The 20316-nt window shown below is 44.7% G+C and overlaps 1 protein-coding gene across 4 annotated transcripts in view; it reads left to right on the top strand.

The window, feature by feature from the left end:
* ARFGAP2 (ADP ribosylation factor GTPase activating protein 2) overlaps positions 1-20316 on the top strand; it is a 722347-nt gene that overhangs the window by 54586 nt on the left and 647445 nt on the right. For all 4 annotated transcript variants that reach the window (XM_044082689.1, XM_044082691.1, XM_044082688.1 and 1 more), the window contains exon 3: positions 9841-9913. In XM_044082689.1, coding sequence (XP_043938624.1) covers positions 9841-9913 — 73 coding nt within the window. The remainder of the gene's footprint in view (positions 1-9840; positions 9914-20316) is intronic.

Genomic DNA, 20316 nt, shown 5'->3' with positions numbered 1-20316 from the left:
AAGGAGGTAGCTAAGGTGTGCCTATTGGAGTTTGAAAGAAATTGGTTGTTCCTGTAGAGCATGCCTAACTTTTGGTGTTTTTTTTTTTTATGTTTTGTTGTATGTGGAGATCAAATTTGAGGTGCTCATCAATGGTAATGCCAAGGAGTTTTGCGGAAGGGACTACTTCTATGGGAGTATTGGTTTGGCTTAGGATGTTGAAATTGTTTTTGTCAAAGGAGGAAGCCTTGGTAGGGGAAAAAATTAGTATTTTAGATTTGTTGGAGTTGAGGGAAAGATGGTTATTGTGCATCCAGTTTTCTGTAGTGGAAAAAGCTTTTTGTGTTTTGGACAGAAGTTTGGAAAAATTGGGGGCGGCGCAAACTAAGGTAGAGTCATCAGCATATTGGATGACTGTAGTGTCAGGGAGGGCGGAGTGAAGGTTATTTATGAAGATGTTGAAGAGTATGGGACCGAGGATGGAACCCTGAGGAACTCCGGTAGGAGTAAGTAAGAAGGAAGAAGTACAGTCCTTTCATCTGACAGCTTGAGATCTATCAGAAAGGTAACTGGAGAACAAGGAAAGAGTATCTGGGGAGAGATTAAGGTAGGAGAGATGAGAGAGAAGGTGTGTATGGGATATGTTGTCAAAGGCTTTTGAAAGATCTAATAGAACAGTGGATACAAGTAAACCAGAATTGCGGGCTTGATTAACTGTTTCTAAGAAGGAGAGTAGGGCAGTTATGGTGCTGTGGCCAGGGCGGAAGCCGTGTTGCGTGGGAGTAAGTAGCTGATTATGCATTAAGTAGGGTAAAAGTTGGTGGTGGATGCATTTTTCTAGAATTTTAGATAAAGGAGAGAGTAGGGCTATGGGGCGGAAGTTAGAAATAGAGGTATTTTTACCTCCTTTCTGAAGTGGTAGAATGTAGGCAGAGTGCCAGAGTTTAGGTATATATGACTCTTAAGGATCGGTGATCAGGATGCTAATAGAGAGAGCAATCCCTTCGGCTGCGTGTTTGAGGAAGGAGGGTGGAATGTTGTCATGGGCATTAGAGCATGGCTTTAGTTTAGATAGCGGCTTTTTTATAAACATTGTGGAGACTGGTTTGAGACGGAACATAGAGGGGCTGTTATTTGGAGAGTCTAGGAAATTGGATGTACTGTTGTTGGGAAATGTTTTGGTTAGCTTAGTTATAGAATCAGTAAAGAAAGTGTTGAAGTGAGAACTTAGTTTGTCAGATAAATTGAGGTCAGGGCAGGGGTTACTTCTTGACCCAGGATGGAGAAGAGAGTTAACAGATTTCCAGAAAAGTTTAGGGTTGTTATTATTATTGGTCTGAAATTTATTGTAGTAGTTTTTTTGTCTGTGGAAATTAATTTTTTTACCTGGTTGCGGAGTTGGGTATAATGGAGCTCAGCAGAAGGAAGTTTAGTTTTCTGAAAAAGCTTCCAGGATTTGTCTCTTAAGACGCATGGCATGTTTAGTCCCTTTGGTCAGCCAAGGAGGAGAATTGGCTTTGATTCGTTTGTATCTTAAGGGGGGGCTAGGGAGTATTGAGGAAGAAAGAGTTGAAATGCTCAACAGCATTGTCAAGGGAGAGAGTGTTAAGGAATTGCCAATTAATTTGCTTGAAAATGTTGGAGAAGTATGTGGGGTTGAAGTTGCTAAGGTTACGAGTTTGGATGTAGTTATGCTTGTATTGGGAGGTATTGCCTGAGCGATGAATGAAAGCAAGGGAGATGGTCACTAAAGGAGTCAGGGATAGTGCCAGAGAGAGAGATTTTGTTTGGGTTGGAAACTAAAATCCAGTCTATGATAGAACCTGGGGTTGGGTTTTGTTAGGTCGGGTTGTGGAGTGGATTACTTGGGAGAAGTTGAAGAGATTGATGTACAGTTATGAAGAAGTGCTTTATACAGATGCTAAGAAAAATTTTTTCTTTAATTTTTTCCCTTTAGTGTCCTTTTAAAGATCATATTTAAAGGCACAAATCATGTTTTTCTTTTCACACACACAAATTCACATCTTTATGTTTGCGAACTGTGTGTGTGTGTGTGTGTGTGTGTGTGTGTGTGTGTGTGTGTGTGTGTGTGTGTGTGTGTGTGTAAAGGAGAGTGCATTTTGAAGCTTTAAAAAATATGTAAAGTTTTAAGTATTGCTTCTGAAAGCAGAAGACCAAATTTAGTAAGCCATGTTCATTCATTAATATTCATAAGAGAGCATGGAGTGGTTACATCATTCTGGGTTCCAGGTCTAATACTGCTGGATTAGACGTGAATTCAGTAGTAGGATCTCTGACGGAATTTACATATTCCCCAGAGTTTATTCTGTCTTGGCATGGAACACCACTACAAGACCTGCTCCATTTGCCAGTACTTTGTACCGAAGACTTTGATCCTGTTTCTTTGCTCAACACCTTCTTCGAGACCCAGCGTCGTAAGAGTTTGACCCACTCGATGGCAGATTGTGCCTCTCTGGACTTGCCTTCATCTCACGAAAAGGAAACTCAAGATGCCTTGGCCCGATACTCCATCTGCCCAGTCTGGTTCTGACACACCCGCTAAGGTTACAGAACCCATAGTACATCCAACTCTACCTTTGATACTCTCTACTGTGATTCCTGCTAGAGGCCTGTATAGCATTGGTGGGTCATACAAATGGTGAGACCTCTTCTTTTCTACTGAGAAGGGGGAACTGTGATTCATCATTTGAGAGAGCAGAAGGCAGCCCATAGATTTTAGTCAGGAAAGAGCTTCCCTGAATGTTAATTGAGGTGCATCAGGTGTCTGAGCTGGCCCACTTAGTACAAGCAAGCATCACACCAAAGAAATGTGACAAAACATGTCCCTTCATCCATTCCTCCTCTCCAGATGGAGGGGGATGAAGGGATGGACTTGAGGTATGTTCAAGGCTATTGCAGCCCTGAAACCACCTTCTTTGCCCTCCCCACCTGTCAGAAAATTACTGTTGCTTCATCTTCCTCTGAAGAGGAAAATTCCAATGACCTGACCATTCTCTGCCTTACTCCTCTTAAATGCACTCCTATGGTAAAGTCCTTCAGATGATGGACTCCATCTCTCCGGGCTTCCCATTTGGTAAGGCTTATTTTTGGGAGACCCATTTTAAACATGGTGAGACATTTTGATTGGGAGTCTAGACTAATTTTTGAGGTCCAGTAAAGGTACCAAGTCTCTTGGAAGTGGGTACTCCTGCCTCTTCATCTGTCCCTCCAGTCCTGGAGGCCTTTTTGAATGCCTTCCAGTGTACTTCTACAGCTCCTGATTTACAGCACAGTGATCCCATAAGGGCATTCTGCAGAGTTTCAGATAAATTCCTGTATAAGAACCCTGTGGCAGAGCCACCTGCAGTCTCTCTCTCCTAGGACAAACCTTTTAAATTGCTCCCCAATGCAAATTCCTTCCCTTCAGATAAGGACAGTAGGGACATGGTAGGTGAAGAAAGCAGGTCTATAGATCCTCTACTTTGACTTTTGGGGCTCTTAACTACCAGACCTATATTACCAAATATTTGCTGTCCATCCTCAGCACTTTTGTACAAGGCAGAGGTGGATTCCCAGGACTCTGTCCAAACAAGAAATTCTGTGACTGGTTAATTGGGCCACTTGGAATTTCAGACACCGTATAAAATATGATACTGTTGCGGCTTCTTCTAGAGCAGTTGGTACTGGTACAGGATCTGCAGGTATGCATGGTTGTGTAATCAGCCTGTGGAAGAGGATTTCAAAACCAAGCTCTTTGATTCACCCTTGGACAAGAATCTTTGGTCCACAAGCAGCAAACTTGCTTAGTGGAGTGAAGAAAAACTATGAAAGACTGCAGACAGATTCTGCTTATCTCTGTACCAAGGTACAAAAAAAAACTACCCTGCCTAGCCCACTTCTTTATCTTTATAGAAAGAAATCCAGACCACTTCAGAAACACAGGAAGGTGTCAAGGAAGAAGTTTCCACAGAAGCATGAGTTCGACCCCATGTATGGGGGAGGCCTCACTGTGATGGTCTTCCAAGTTTCCCACAACCCTTGGGCCTGCCCCTGCCCCTCTACAAAAGACTGACTCAGCCCATTTCAGATTGGGAAAAGATTAGGCTGGACCATTTAATACTTCTGAAAATAAATAAATAAATAAATCTTCCCCACAACCAACTGCAGCTTCTTCCTCCAGGCACTGCAACCCCAAGGCACAATGCAACCAGTGCTTGCCAGATTTTTAAGAAGGGTTTTTTTTTACTCCAGACTGTTCCTAGCTCCAAGAAAAGGAGGACAATGGAGACCCATATTGGATCTCTCCATTTCAAACCTCTTCCTAAAGGTGCCAACTTTCAAAGTGCTCTCCCTACAGACCCTGCTGTGCTTATTTTTCCACAGGCATATATGTACTCTTTGGATCTAATGGATGCCTATTTACATATTCACAGTTGCCCCCTTCTGCAAGAAATTCCACAGGTTCTGTACTGGCTCCTCTCTTCAGTTTACTGCTGCGCCTTTTGGGCTTTCCACAGCACCAAGAGTGTTCATAAAGTGGCTAGCACCAGTGATAGCCTTCCACTGGATTCAGGAAATTCAGATTTTCTGTTACTTAGATGATCTGCTGATCCAGGCTACCTTGCCTCAGAACTTAGTACAACACCTCCAATTCACTCTTAGCCTACTCTTGCAGCTGGGGTTCACTATCAACTACAAAAATTAGTCTCTTCTGCCCACACAGGATTCTAGTGTTCCTGGGCTGCAGATTGAACACCAAGAAGGTGCAAGCCTTCCTGCGTCAGCAAAAGGTGCAAAGCTGTATGGTTTGCTAATACTCTATTTTCCCTTGACACATTCCTAGTCAGGGAACTTATACGGGCCCTGCATTTCATGGCAGCAGTAATTCCAGTGCTCCTTTTAGCCAGGTGGCATATAAGGAAAACTCAGTGGTACCTGAAAACAGTGGGGGGTCTCAACATTCTCATCTTTTAGATAGAGATCCCCCTCTTACCTCGTCTCAAAAAGGAGAGCTCATGGTGGGTGGCCCAAGTGAATCTCAATCTAAGGCTTCCCTTCAAACCACAGATTCCAGCTCAACAGATTAAATTGATGCCTCTGGCAAGGCCTGAGGGGCTTGGACAGGTATCGACAGAGTCCAGATCAGGTGGCAGCCCAATCTCAAGAATGAGCACATCAACCTGAAAGGGATGAGGGCCCTTATACAAGCACTTTAGGTTTTCTTACATATCTGGAAACTGAGCCCTCTGAGAATTTGTAGACAGCACCACTGTAATGTAGTACATTATCGAGCAAGGAGGGGGCAGAGATCATACCAGCTATGCAGACTAGTGAACTTTGCTTAGGACCTAGCTACCCAGAGGAACATATCCCTACTGGCTGTGAACATCTCATCACAGAACATTGCTCTAGCAGACTTGCCAAGCAGGTAGGTCCATAGAGGACACTGATGTTGAGACCGAAAACGGGCAGATCTTTCATGGCATTCTGCACAGGTGGGGAACATGTCAGACTTGTTTGCCTCAGAAAGCAGCAGTCAACTTCCCCTATTTTGCATCAGGATACTGGCCCTTCAGCCTGGAAAACAGATGCACTCTTCTTCCAGTGGAGAGGAAAATGTCTTTACACATTCTGAGTTAATTGGAGTGGAAGGGAAAGTATTACTAAAGGTCCAGAAAGAAAAAAAAAATCTTTGACTCCTTTTTGGCTGAGGCAGCACTGGTTCCCTCCTTCACTTTTATCTAGGCAGGAGCAATCACCACAAACTACCACACAAGGTGACTCTCACAGCAGATGGACTCAGTGCTTCGTCTGACCCTCTCGTACCTAAACCTAAGCTTGTGAATGATTGGGTTCAAATCCCTTTCAGGCACCAGTTTTCAGAGGATATAGTGCGGGTTCTTCAAGAACAGAGAGACCGACCACTTGAAAGTCCTACATAGCCATATGGAAGAGATTTTCCTTGTGTCATAAAAACAATTGGGACCCCACTAAATCAGAAGTTGCTCTTATGCAGAAGTACTTGTGAGAACTCATGAATACATACATACTTCATCAAAGCCCTTGTCAGCCATCTTTGCCTGTCTGCTCCTCAAGCCACCTGTTATGTCCTGGCCTGAGGTCAAACAGTTACTTAAAGGGTACTGCCTCTAAGACTCCCAAGAAAGCCCGTATTGGAAAAGTTCATTTTTGCTACCATTTGAACCAGCATATTCAGCAAATCTCAATTTCTGCACTAAAATATGTTGCTAATAGACATCGCATCTGCTAGGAGAGTCTCAAAACTTCAGGCACTCTGCAGCCATTCCAATCTTATTTTTCAGAAGGACAAGGTGCCTCTGAGGGTTAACACCTCCTTCATGCTTTAGCTAGTAAACAAGATGCCACTCAACCAGGCCATCAACTTGCCTACACCCCCCTTATTCTGTGGGTGGGAGGGAGAGACTCCTGCATTCCCTAGATGTATACAGACAGATGAGATGTTGTTTGGATAAAACTAAATCTATTCATAAGCCAGACCAACTGTTTGTCTCATTAATGGACTCCAAACTGCAACAGCCAGTATCTAAAATTAGCAAGAGCCAGTATCTAAAATTAGAAAGAGCCAGTATGTAAAATTAGAAACAGGCAGCATCTAAAATTATTGCAAGCCGGATCTTTCAAGTTCATCTTTTTGTTACTCGCACCATAAGAAATCCTTGCTCACCTGCCCTTGAGCTAACTCTGCCACCCTCCCTCACCCATCTCTCAAACCTCAGTTTGATCTCTACTCCGTCTAACTGCTTGAATTTTCCATTACTGATGGCAGAAAATCACAAACCATTCCCACTGTTTCTAACAGGCTTGATCTCTAGATCCAGACGACCTGCGATGGGAAATCTCATAAAAACTACAAACAGTTCAAGAATGACAGATCCTTGGGGGGCCTTCTACAAAGGGGTTGATGCTAGGGAAATCCTGTAAGCTGCCTTCTGGGCTTCTCTACACACTTTTACTAAACATTACAGAATCGGTGCCTTTTCAAGATCAGAGTTTCCTTCACTAGGTCAGTTCTCTGTGGACTCTTGGACAGTCCTCCTTTCCATTAACCATCCTCCCTCCTGTTCCCTTGAGCTCTGGGAATCGCCTATCTGTTTGGAGCACTGCAGCAATGATTTCAGTCAGGGCATGGTACTGTTGTGTAAGAACTTACAGTAACAGTAGATGTCCTGCTGATCATTGTTGCAGTATTCCTTTCCTTCATCATTTCCCCTTTGGATACCATTTCTTTATCTTTTATTACCTTGTCTGCAAGAGTGTAGGACTGAGGGGACTCCACTCACTCTCTCTCTCTCACACTCGCACTCTCTCTCTCACACTCACACTCTCTCTCTCTCTCACACTCACACTCTCTCTCACACTCACACTCTCTCTCACACTCACACTCTCTCTCTCACACTCACTCTCACTCTCCTTGCCCCCCTCCCCCGCTGTCCAGTTTGTTTTGGAAGTCTCCAGACTGCTGGCTTGGAGGTAGCTTAAGGATCTATGCTCATACAGCCACCTATATACCTTTACTGTTGTGAGCTGAGGTCATATGTTGGTCGAACAATCCAGGGAAGGTTGAGCTTTTGTACCCCAGCTGAAATGTCAGTGGTGAAAACCCAACTGTTTGGAATACAGTAGCACTGATCAGTAGGACATCATCTTTTATGGCAAGATCTTAACACAGCTGTACATTCATAGGTGTGTAATAGGCTAATGTCCACTGGAGCCTTCATAATGAGGGAAATTTTAAATCATTTGGGTGAACCTTGCTGTGTTCTGCTGCCTGTGCCAGTCATTGCCAAATGCAGCAAATTCTGCTCCAAGAGAGATAGTGGCCCAGGAATACTGTAGTGCAGAAATGGCTTTCCAAGCTTCTTTTTTTCTCCTCATTTCCCAAGTCTCTGCAGAAAGCAAAAGTAAACAAGTTTAAAGTCATTATCATAGTGCCTTTTTGGCCTCTCTAAGTATGGTTCTTCCTGATGTGACCTAATCTTCAAGGGCCATCTCTAGCCTTGAGGCTGTCAAACTTTTCTCTGTCTCTTACCCACTTTGCAAGCCTCAATTTGATCTCCACTCAGTCCCAGCTGCTTGGATTTTCCATTACTGATGGTGGGAATGATTTTGATTTTCTGTTATTTCCACAGGGTTTTGATCTCCAGATCCAGATGATAGGAAATCTCATAAAAGCTACATTACAATTCAAGAATGATGGATCCTTGGGGAGGGTGTCTTGCAATTTGACATAAGTCATTCTTTTCCCTTGCTCAAAAAGGAGCATGCTCACTCTTATTTTCTTCCTTTAGAGACAATTAAAAAAAAAAAAAGTCAAATCTTTGAAGCCACATTCTAGCATCTCTCTCCGTCAAGTGGTTGGATAAACTATCTGATGTTAGGAAAGATCTTCAGTAACCGTGTAAGTAACACCTTCCAGCTATTGCAAAACTTGCTGCTCTGATCTTGCAGGTACCCATCCAGTTGTCAAGGTTAGTCTTGAAGGAGGCAAGAGTATCACTCTTCATTGTATGTCAGGGAAGTTTACCCCAGAGGTGGGGCAGCCTTTGTGTAGTGAGTCTATCCCTCTGAGATGTTTTATGTATGTTCATATCTTTGTTTCAGATGTCTGTGTAACCATTTGTCCTGTGAAAGTGTAAGAGGTCCATTAGGGTGAGGTCTTTGATGCCATGGAATGCCAGGCATCAGTTGTCCTATAGGAATCTAAAAGAGTATATAGGGTAGGATATTTTAGTCTTGTTTTTGTAGCTGTGTTTTATCGGATCTTTCTAGCTCTATTGGGTGTGGCTCATGTTGAAGGGGCACCATTTTCAGTAATTGGCCTAATTAGGGCAAAGTAGAGAGAAATAGTCTCTGACTTAGGTGAGATACCTTAGGAAATCAGTTAGTTACATGGAAGGATTTCTACCTACTGTAGCAATATGGTAGTCGAAGGTGAGGGAATTGACCCTGTTGCTGAGATCGTTGATTGGCCATGTCTGTGTGGAATGGGGCACTGACTGTACTATAAATGTAGATGGAAGGCATTTCCCAAAGTTTACAATTCAGTTGTTTTTGAATTTAATTTGATCCCTTTCTCTGTAAATCATTGGTTTGTAAAGATCAGATTTTACTGAAGTGCTGTTGCATCTATGGGGGAATAGACAGTGAAGTTGTAGGCAGATTTGGATAGCTGTAAGTCAGGGTTTGTGGCATGGAGGTCGGGAAAGTATACAACAAAAAGGGGTCCCAGTACGGAGCACTGTGATACTCTAGTGGTTTACCCTGTCTTCTGAAGTGTCTGTCACCTTATCTGTGCACATTCTGTCATTCAGCCAGTTTGCTATCTTTCCTCACTGAGAATATTTCACTATTTTCTCTGCTGGTGTCATTCAAAGCCTGCTTGGAGATGGGACTATTTTTATTTATTTTTCTGTTGTGTAGTGTGAGTATTGTTGATCCTTAACTTTCACATTGCTGGTCTACATTGTCTTGCTTTCCAAGCTGGGGAGTAAGGGAGTGCAAATATTATTGCAGTGAGTAATGGAGAACAAGGTCCAGTCTTATGGGGTGGAAATTTGACTTGACTGTCTTGGGAAGATTATAGATTTTGTAGTAGAAGAAAAAACATTTTTTTACAGGAACACTTTGGTGATTGAAGGAGCCATTATTATTTTTTTTGGATTGAGGATACTATTTTATTTTTATAGTGGATGAAATGGAATGTGTCCCATTAGTGAGTTGCTCTTTGAAAATATGTATACTAAAACTGTTGTGTAGTATATATTTCACACTTTTGCATTGTAATGTGATTTTTTTTTTTTTTTTTTTTTTTTTTTTTAGGTCTACGGAGCTGGACTCCAATTGGAACTGGCTCCAGCTAAGGTGTATGCAGGTCGGTGGGAATGCAAAAGCGGTAAGTTACAATTTTTTTTTTTGTTGTTGTTTGGTTTTTAACTAGAGAGATTGTTTAACTTTATTTGCTGGTTTATTTCTTGACCTGCCAGGCAGTATCACCAGCACATTTATCACCAGTTATGCTGTTGTATCTGCACTTTATCGTATGTTGTCAGTGATGAGCTGGCTGTCCACTGGCCTTTTTTTTTTTTTTTTTTTTTTTTTTTGCATCAGAATTCTAGGTACAGAACTGCTGGGAAGCAGAGTATGTAATCTTACTGTTGGAGAATAGCTTATTATTATCATGGAACTGGCTCCCCATCCATATGAAGCAGAGTTCCTCCCTAACCTAATTCAAGTTCAACTTGACAATTGGATGGGGAACAGGAAATTCATCCCTGATTTGGCACCTATGTCTCTAATGGACACACGCAACCTGTAAATGGTTCATCTCCCAGGCCCCTGCTTGTAAATGTTTCATCTCCCAACCCCCTGCTTACACTTTTCATGGCTATCAGAACTTGTCAGAGATTTGGGATGCTTTGCTAGGCTTAAAAAGGCCCTTGTGGTCATTTAGCCTAGTAAACACCTATGAATCTATTAATGTTATGCACCAATAACGTTGCTGCAGTGTCTTTTGCTTACTGGGAAGTCCAGCTTAGAGGTCTGATTTTCACTGGAGTTCCAGGAAGAGGAATTCTCAGATAACGAGAACAAGGAATACAACTGTAGTTAGTAAAAATGGCAGCTGATTGTATAGCCGTATATATTGGTAAAGATTTCACAAAATAAAGCAAATTTAGTTAGGAATTCAGACAAGTTAGCATAACAAAGTGTGGCGACCAGGGCATAACTTCTTTCCATCCACTTAAACATGTCATCAGCCATCCCACCCCAGGTTACTTTACTGTTTTGTTCTTTTACTCTGTCCTGGTTTCTTCCCCCAGGTGAACACATGGTGTGTTAGGTTTGTACTGTTTTTTGTAGTAGTCTTTTTGTTCTGCAGCTGTATTTCATCTCTACTCACTGAATTGAATCACAAAATAAAGTTTTACTTTTGTCACTTAAAAATGGTTATGTACATACTTTAGAAAGATACATTTTTCAGCATCCCGTGTGCGCCTGATTTTTGCTATCCGAGATTGAAGTGGGGAAAATCTGTTTAATAGCAAAGATCTGAGCATTTACTTTCCTCCGTGTGCATGCGTGTGCACACGTGCAAACATACACAGTGCACACCACTATATACTCTTGCTTGAGTGGGAGTGCTGGCATCCAGTCACCTGATTTAAAATCAAGAATTTAAAATTTAGGTTTTGTCATTATGGAAAATATTGGGATGGAATACCTATGCAGTTGCTAGGTTCAGAACTAAAATTGAGATCGGGCACAGGAAAAAGTCTTCATTATTAATGCTTTCCCTACAATAACTATTGATTTGAAAACATACAGAAACTTTTCTTTTGGCTGCTGATTTGTTTCCAAATGTTTTGCAGCCAACAGGGCGAACGCAGCTTTCTCCATCACTTGTGCTCACAGTATGTTTTCACTTCACTGGTTATGGAGCAATCCCTTCTCTCTTGGATACTGCATGCAGTCTGATTTTATTACCTGTCATTTACAAGTATTTGTCTACCAATTTGACTGTTCTGTGATTCTGATCACTTGTTAATATTACTTGGAGAAAGCTGGATGGATATAAAAAGTTATGCCTTTATGGTCATCATTTTGTTCAAATGAGACATCCAGGAAATCAGGCCATTCTCAGCAGTCACTTTATTGAAACATAAAACAACCATTGAAAGTTAAGCGCCTTCACCCCTTTCAAATTAGGAACTTCCTCAGAACTAAATAAATACCTTTCCCCAATCACATGTCACAAGTTACATACATCTCACTGGATACATTCATAATGAGTTAAAAATTGTTCCTATTTAGAACAATGACATCAAAAATAACTGTTAGGTTGTCAATAATTCATGATTTTAAATGCCTTAATTTCAACACACTTGTCGGCTAAAGGTTGTCATTCAAACGTGGTGGAAAATCGGCATTAAAATTCAGGTGTCACCAGAGTTCCCTGATCTCCAAAAACTCCTTCCAGGGTCCACCTCTGGGACTAATCTGTCCACCATTCCAAAACAAAACCAAAATTGGAATGATTAGGAAGTAATAAAATATGGCCTAGTAAGAGCATTATTGATTTTATTTTTCAAAATGCCTCGTTAAGAGCATTACTAGCTTTCTTTTTCAGATAAGCCACGGTAGACTTGGATGTAGCGATTTTGCACAGTCTCACTTTACAGGCATCTTTCTTTCAGTCGGAGCAAAAACTGTGTAGTAGACGAGCTGAGCAGGAGCAAGTGAGACCCTCACAAATGGATTGTGAATAGGGGGTGTTCCTGGATTTGAACAGTTGTGGGGAACACTTCAGATAGACCTGTTTTCCCTCCATTTGCAACAAACAACTCCATTTGCAACAAACAACTGGCAAAGTTTTGCTCACCGATTCCTTGTGATCAACCTAGAAAAAGATTTGATCTGAAGTAAGATGTTCATTTGTCAGCAACCTGTGGGTTACGGATCCGATATCGGATCCGAGCAGGCAACTTGTTTCAAGCTAATGGATCCGAGCTCCTAGCTCCTCCCTTCACCCATAATCCCCTGCTAACCCTCCATGACCCCAGATCTAGTTTGCCGCGCTTGTGGATGGCTGGATCCTTGTTGAGCTCGTCAGATAAGTGAAGAAAAGTTACTTTTTCTAAGTACTTCTTGTCAGGAATTTCTTTTTTAGTTTAAATTAATACTTTTAAAGTGTGTCAGAGTTAGGTTCCTTATTTGTTAATTAGTACCCTCCCTTCGCTGGTCGCTAGTGTGTGAGTGTGTGTTGAGTTTCTTTTGGGGCCTGTGTGTGTGTGTAGTTGCTTTTCTTTTTTTCTTAAAAAAAAAAAAAAAAAAAAAGGGAATGGCTGAGGCCCCAAAAGCCATATTTTCTAAATGTACCGAGTGTGGCCATAAGCTCTCCCCGGCTGATGGCCACACTCTGTGCCTTGGGGTTGAACACCTCACCTCGGGCTGTACCATCTGTGCAGCGTTCAACCCCAGGGCACTGAAAGAGCGGAGGTCGAAGCTGGTCCTGGCGGGACTTTTACCCCTGGATTCGGCTTCGGCCTCTGCTACCTCTGCTGCTCCCGTGGCTCCACCGCAGCCTGTGGTCGCTGCAACTCCTGCCCCCCTGCCTCCGTCTGGGACTCAAACTCCCGCTAAAGTGTCAGAGGACAGGGAGGCCAGGAGGGAGAAACGGAGGGAGAAGCACCACAAGTGGCGGGCCGAGACCTCCGTTTCGGCCCCGCCAGCTAAGCGGGCTTCTCCCTGTACTGCTTCTAGGTCTCCTCCTCCTCTGCTCCGATCCCCTTGTTTCTCCCCGGGGCCCGAGGAGGAGGAGACCCTATCTCCATCGAGGTCATCGAGGCGGCATTCCAGGCCTGCCTCGGTGGCCTCCTCGAGATCTACCTTCAGTTTATCCGATGCAGACTTGGACCGGATGATGAGAAGATTCATCCAGGCCCAGCTGCAGATGGTAGTGCTCTTGCCTCCCCCCCCCCCTCAGGGGGGGGGGCTCGACACCTTTTTTCCACCCAATTGCTCCTTCTCCGACCCGCTACCCGGGTTCGGAGCAGCCTTGGAGCCGGGGGTGGGTCAGCGCCGACAGTACTTGGTACTTTTGATCCGACCTCTCGGAGCCGTGGTCCGAGCTTTGGATCCGGGGGATTCAGTGTGCCTTCGGCTCTGTCCAGGTCAGAGCACACTGGTCCCTCGGACCCGACGGTCTCGGCGCCGGCTCCGATCCCTTCATCGGATCCGAGTGGGAGCCGACTTTCGGATCCATTGGGGAGTGGCTCTCCCTCGGCCTTCGATGTTGTGGAGAGGGCTCTGTTGAGAGCATCCGGACCCCCGGTCCTTGCATGGACTCCTCCCTGCACTCCCTCTCTGCTAGGCCAGGCTTCCATCACCCGGCCAAAGGGACAGCCTGCTTCGATGTCACAGATGGTTCCATTGGAACAAGATGTTGCTGGCGAGGCCTCCTTGGACAGTCCCCCCGAGGAAGCTCCCCGCAAGCATAAGTGCAAAAGGAGGCATGTGGACTCCCCTGAGTCCTTAACCGAGGAAACGGACTTGGAGGAAGGGGAAGGCTCCCCAGGATCGCCCCCTGAGGATGTCTCCTTTGGAGACCTCATGGAGATGCTGAGAATCAGAGGTGGGTGGTCTGCTCCTAAGTCTTCCTCTGACGAGTCCGTGTTTCTGGAGGCATTCGAGGCAGGCCCGTCTACCTCTTGGGTGTCCCCTCCAGCCGACCCCCTGGTGGACCTCATTACCACCAGGGCGTGGAAGGATCCGGACACCGTGGAGCCAATACTGAAGCGACCGGATAGGATTCTTAGCTCCCCCTCAGACCGATCACATTGGAGTAAGGGGCCCCCTGTAGATGCCATGTTGACGGCGGCAGCCACAAAGAGGGAATTGGCTCAGGAGAGTCCCTCAGTCCATCCACCGAGCAAAGAGTCCCGTTTGATGGATCACTTAGGGAAGCGAGTCTTTAGTTCAGCGACCTTCTCAGTAAGGTCTCTGAACTATATGGCACATGTCATCAGGATGCAACGGGATCTTATCAAAGAATACGCTGCATCCCTCCCTGAGTCCATGTCGGAGGAGGACAAACAATTGTACTCCACCCGAATGGCCACTCTGACATCGATTTCAAACACCTCTATGCGGCTGTTGTCCCACGCCACAGAGGGAGCCACTAGGGCTAGCGGAGCAGGCCTAGTCATGAGACGTCAGGCCTGGCTCCGTCATTGTGACTTTACGGAGCCCTTTAAAGCGTCCTTCGCGAACGCCCCTTTTGATGGTTCTGCCCTATTTGGCAAAACAGTTCGCGAGACACTTGTCCAGAGCGAGAAGGATGGGAAGATGTTGTCTGCCGTCAGAGTCCGCTTCTCTGCTCCCCAGCGGTCCTTTTCAAGGAACCAAAAGGGTCAGAAGAAGATGTGGTTCTGGAAATCACAACATTCCCAACCAGCTCCGGACAACCAGTCCTACCGTGGCAGAGGTGGACAGGGAGGACGTCGCCCCAGGGGCAGAGGGGCTCCGAGAAACTTTGGGTCCAGAGAACCTTTCTCTGAGCGGCCCGCGCAGCAGCCCTGAGGGGTTGCCCGGCTGCTCCACTCTGGAGGCAGTTGGAGGGCGTTTTTCGAAACACCTAGCGGCATGGGAGTCCATCACAACAGATCGCTGGGTGCTTCGCATCATATCCAGAGGGTACAAAATACCAATACTTCATGTCCCCCAATCCAAGAACCTCCCCGATGTACCACCCATTCAGAGGGAAGCCGCAGCCGCAGAAATACAGCAGCTGCTAAGAAAAAGAGCCATCCAGCCCGTCCCCCAAGACCAGCTCGGATTAGGGTTCTACTCCAGGTTCTTTTTGGTGCCAAAAAAGACGGGGGACTTGAGACCCATCCTAGACCTTTCCCGCTTGAACCTGTCGGTAACCAAGGAAAAATTCCGAATGGTCACTCTTCAATCTATCCTCCCCCTTTTGAGGGAAAACGATTGGATGTGCTCTATAGACCTCAAGGATGCGTACTACCACATCTTAATGGACAAACGATCCAGGAGTTTCTTTCACTTCCGGCTGGGGGCCAGTCACTACCAGTTCAGGGTCCTTCCCTTTGGCCTCACCACAGCCCCCAGGGTGTTCACCAAAGTGTTAGCAGTGATTTGCGGCCCACTTGAGACTCCAGGGAATTCAGGTTTTTCCATACCTGGACGACTGGCTCCTGACCGCACCAACAAGGTATCTACTTTGCTCGGCCAGAGACTTCTTTCTCCATCTAGCCCCACAACTAGGCATTACTATCAATGTCGGCAAATCTCTACTGGCTCCGACGCAGGTCATAGAATTCATAGGTGCCAGAATAGACACCAGAGATTTGCGAGCCTTCCTAACTTCTGAGAGAATCAGGAACCTACAACTTCATGTGCGGGCTATCCTTCATTCAGAGGCTTCACCAGCGGAATTGGTCCTGAGGGCACTAGGCTCCATGGCGGCAGCGATTACACTCCTTCCATGCGCCCATTTGAACATGCGAGTACTGCAATGGACTCTGTTAGTGCAATGGTCCTTCCTATCCCTTCCTCTCCACCATCCCATTGCTATCAGCAAGGCTTGCAGGAGGGCGCTACTATGGTGGCTCCAAGCATCGAACTTCCATACGGGCCATCCCTTCTACACCTCTCCCCCCTATCGCCACGGTGACCATGGACGCTTCCCGCCTCGGGGGGGGGGCATTATTCAGGCAGGACAGTCCAAGGCACGTGGAACGATAGAGACCTCCCTGCATATCAACGTTCTGGAGATGAGAGCGGTGCTGTTGGCGTTGCAAGCACTTCACAGCTTCCTCCCCGCAGGAACGATTGCAATTCAGTCGGACAACATGTCGGTGGTCTGGTATATCAACAAACGGGGGAACCAGCTCTTATCCTCTTTGCCGCGAAGCCATGAGAGTGTGGGAATGGGCGATCTCCACCAACCTCTTTCTGATTGCAATGCACATTCCAGGGAGGACCAACATCCTAGCGGACAAGCTCAGCCGCACCCTTCTTACCCCGTACGAGTGGTCTCTCAATCCTCTAGTAGCAAAGCAGATATTCGCAACATGGGGGCAACCCTGCTGCGATCTTTTTGCATCTCCATCAAGCACCAAATGCGACAATTTCTTCGCTCTAATCCCCCCTCCAGGGGAAACTCCAAGAGACGCTCTGGTGCATGCTTGGCCACCCGGTCTACTCTATTCCTATCCTCCTCTGCCAATGATGATACAACTCTTACAGAAAGCCTCGCGGTTGGGGAGTAAGATGATTCTCATTGCCCCATTCTGGCCTTGACAAATTTGGTTCCCTTACCTGTGGTCTCACCTTGTGAATCACCCTTGGATTCTAGATCCCATTCCGGATCTCATCTCCCATCCGTTGGACTTGCCAACTCCAAACCTGGACAATCTGAAACTGACAGCTTGGTTGCTCCAGTTCCACTCCTAGTTAGGACTCCCGGTATCTCTTCACCAGTCAAAGCCATCCTCGTGGCAGCGCATAAGCCCTCCACCAGGAAAGTGTATCACAGTAAATGGAAACGTTTTTTCATCTGGGCGGAGCACCGTGATATAGATCCCTTTACGGCTCCTCTTCCATCCATTTTAGACTTCCTAACTGAACTCTTTCAGGAAGGTGCTAGTTGTTCAACTGTCAAAGTGCAATTGGCAGCCATATCTCATTATCATGTGGGACATGATACAGGGCCCTTGATGTCAGCCAAATTGTGTAAAACCTTTCTCAAGGGTACCTTTTTACTTAGACCCCCTGTAAAAGAAGCCGTACCCCCCCTGGGATCTTGCATTAGTTCTTCAAGCCTTGACTGCTCCACCCTTTGAACCCGCTGATTCAGTGGATCTCAAATTCTTGTCATGGAAAACAGTATTCCTTGTAGCCATTACTTCAGCGAAAAGAGTGTCGGAGCTTGAGGCTCTTTCTGTGAAGCCTCCATACCTGATTTTTCACCCAGATAGAGTGTACCTCAGGATCAATCCCTCCTTTCTTCCCAAGATAGCATCAGAAACCAAAATAAATCAATCCATAAATTTACCGGTTTTCTTCCCTAAATATCAAAATAAGGGAGAGTACAAGCTGCACTCATTGGATGTTCATAGGCAGCTTCGTTTTTATACTCATAGGACAGCTGGCCATAGACAATCTGACCAGCTGTTCGTTTCCTTTGCCAAATTTAACTTGGGGAAAGCTACCTCTAAAGTATTTTTATCTTGCTGGATTTCCCAATGTATCCTATTGGCTTATCAAGCCTCGGGTAGACCCGCACCAGAAGGAGTTTGTGCTCATTCCACCCGCTCCATTTCTACTTCTGCGGCCTTCAAGTCTAGAATTCCTTTAGATGATATTTGTTCTGCAGCCACTTGGGCTTCATCTCATACCTTTATCAACCACTACAAGCTAGACCTGCTTTCTAGAGGGAGAGCATCCTTTGGCTCTGCGGTGCTTCGTAATATCCTTCCATGATGGCCACCCAAGGTGCAGGTAGCTGGGGACTGTGTCCCAAATGAACATCCTACTTCAGATTTAGAAGTTATGTACTCACCATAACGTTCCATCTGAATAGGTAGTTCATTTGTCTGCAACCATCCCCCCCTCCTTCCCCCTTACCTTCTTCGGATATACTAGTTGTTAGATATCCTTTGTTGGATATATATTGAGAGGCAAACTCAATCTGAGGTCATGGAGGGTTAGCAGGGGATTATGGGTGAAGGGAGGAGGTAGGAGCTCGGATCCATTAGCTTGAAACAAGTTGCCGGCTCGGATTCGATATCGGATCCGTAACCCACAGGTTGCAGACAAATGAACTACCTACTCAGATGGAACGTTATGGTGAGTACATAACTTCTAATTCTCTCTCTCTCATAAGAATGTTTCCTATATCCCTTTCCATCCCTTCTACTCATAATCCTGTATCATTTTCAAGATTCATAAGGAGACTCTAAGGTCTTTGTGATGACTGTTGTGGCCCAGGCAACAATGATCTCCCTTGTTTTGGAAATGGCAAAGGCAAATACTACAAGGTTTCTGACTCAGATTGTTCCCACAAGACAGGAGTTGTTTGATAGTTTAAAATGTTTGAAGTTGGGTTCCGAGTGCCTGGATGATAGAATGACATTACCTTTTAGGCACTCTCTTTTGTGAGGATCTGCAGCAGGGTATTGTAGGAGGTGAAGTAACCTACTAAAAATTCATTTGTATTGGCTTACACAAAAGATTTTCACTTGATGCCACATCGAACCAAATACCCTTTTTATGAGTAGCATTTCTCTGGTTTGATAATATTTATGAGTTTATTTTGTGACCTATTTTATCAAAGTTAATTTGTCGGCCATTTCAGCACATCTGCCCATGGATCATCCTCTTTGATTGCACTCTCATGTAATCCAGTCACAGATAAAACAGGTGGCTCCTTCTTGGAAGTTTAGACTGTTTTTTTTTTAACTTTTCTGCTTTTGTTACATTTGAACCAGTTCTTCAGGCTGTTTTTGAAGTTCTTGTGGAAAACAGTGTTGCTGATTGCTCTGACTTCTGCAAGAAGAATGTTTAAGTTGCAAGCTGGTATGATTGGGTCAGTCTTATTTCATTTTCTTCAAATATAATGTTTCCTTAAGAGCAAACACTTTATTTATGCCTTAAGTGGTTGGTGCCAGAGTTTGCTTTGATCCAAGATAGGCAGCTTCTTGTATTCTTTCCAGAACCTAAATGAGGGCAGATGGATCCTGTTTATTCTGTATGTCCACAAACAACTCTGGTACTCGTGATACAAGTTAAACTTTCAGAAATTCAGTCCAGTTACCAACTTCTTATGAGGGTAAGAAATTAGAACAACCAGTGTCAAAACAGGGCATTTCCATTTGGTTGTCCTTACTATTTTCTTTAGTTATTCCAGCCATAACCAGGCAATTCCAGGCAGGGTCAAGTCGCATGCTACTAGAGCCACAGCTAATTCACTGGCCTTTTAGGAAGGGGTAGACTATATGGGTACCATCTTGGTCCTCTGTACACGCTTTTGCATTACAAACTAAATTCCTTTTCGAGGTCTAGAACAGGATTTGCTATGACTATTCTGCATGGGCCCATGGGCCTTCCATCTTCTTACCCTCTCTTTTTTTAAACGTTGATTATTCTATCCATTTAACTCGGGCTACTGCAGTGATCAAATGATGAACATAGTGCATTTGTGTAAGTAAACTTGCCATTAACAGTAGATGTTCGACTGATCATTGCTGCAATAGCCACTCCCTCCCTTCATCCATCTCCGTTATTTCTTGTGTTTTTTGGGTGCCAGGGTAAGGAATCTAGCCAACTCTTTCAGTTAGCTTGAAAGCTGTGAAGTTACTGGTGCCCATTACACAGATTTTCTCCTTGCTCTGCCTGAGCTTCCAATGATCCAGTTGCATGGTAAGGTTTCCTCAAGCTTTGGAAGCAGTCAGGCTGTTATATCCTAAGTAGGATGTAACTCCTATAGTTTAGGCCACTACAGTAGTGATCATTGTAATGGCTACTTTTAATGGAAAGTTTACTTGTACAACTGTACTTTCTTCACCATTGTAAATATTATCGAACATGACCTTCCAAATACTTAATTTCTTACCACCTAGTTTCCAGATTTTTTTATATGGATGCCAACTATTCTTGGAAGTTTTTCCTGTTAACAGTAGTAGGTCATAATCAGACATTTCCTTCCTGTCTGTGTCCATTAATTTAATTATCCTACCTCTTGATCCCTTATTGATGTATTCACTCCTCTCGGAT

Source organism: Protopterus annectens, chromosome 9.part0, assembly GCF_019279795.1.
Source record: "Protopterus annectens isolate FY-2018-M chromosome 9.part0, PAN1.0, whole genome shotgun sequence".
In the NCBI taxonomy this organism is placed as follows: Eukaryota; Metazoa; Chordata; order Ceratodontiformes; family Protopteridae; genus Protopterus; species Protopterus annectens.
This window is presented reverse-complemented; position numbering and strand designations above follow the sequence as displayed.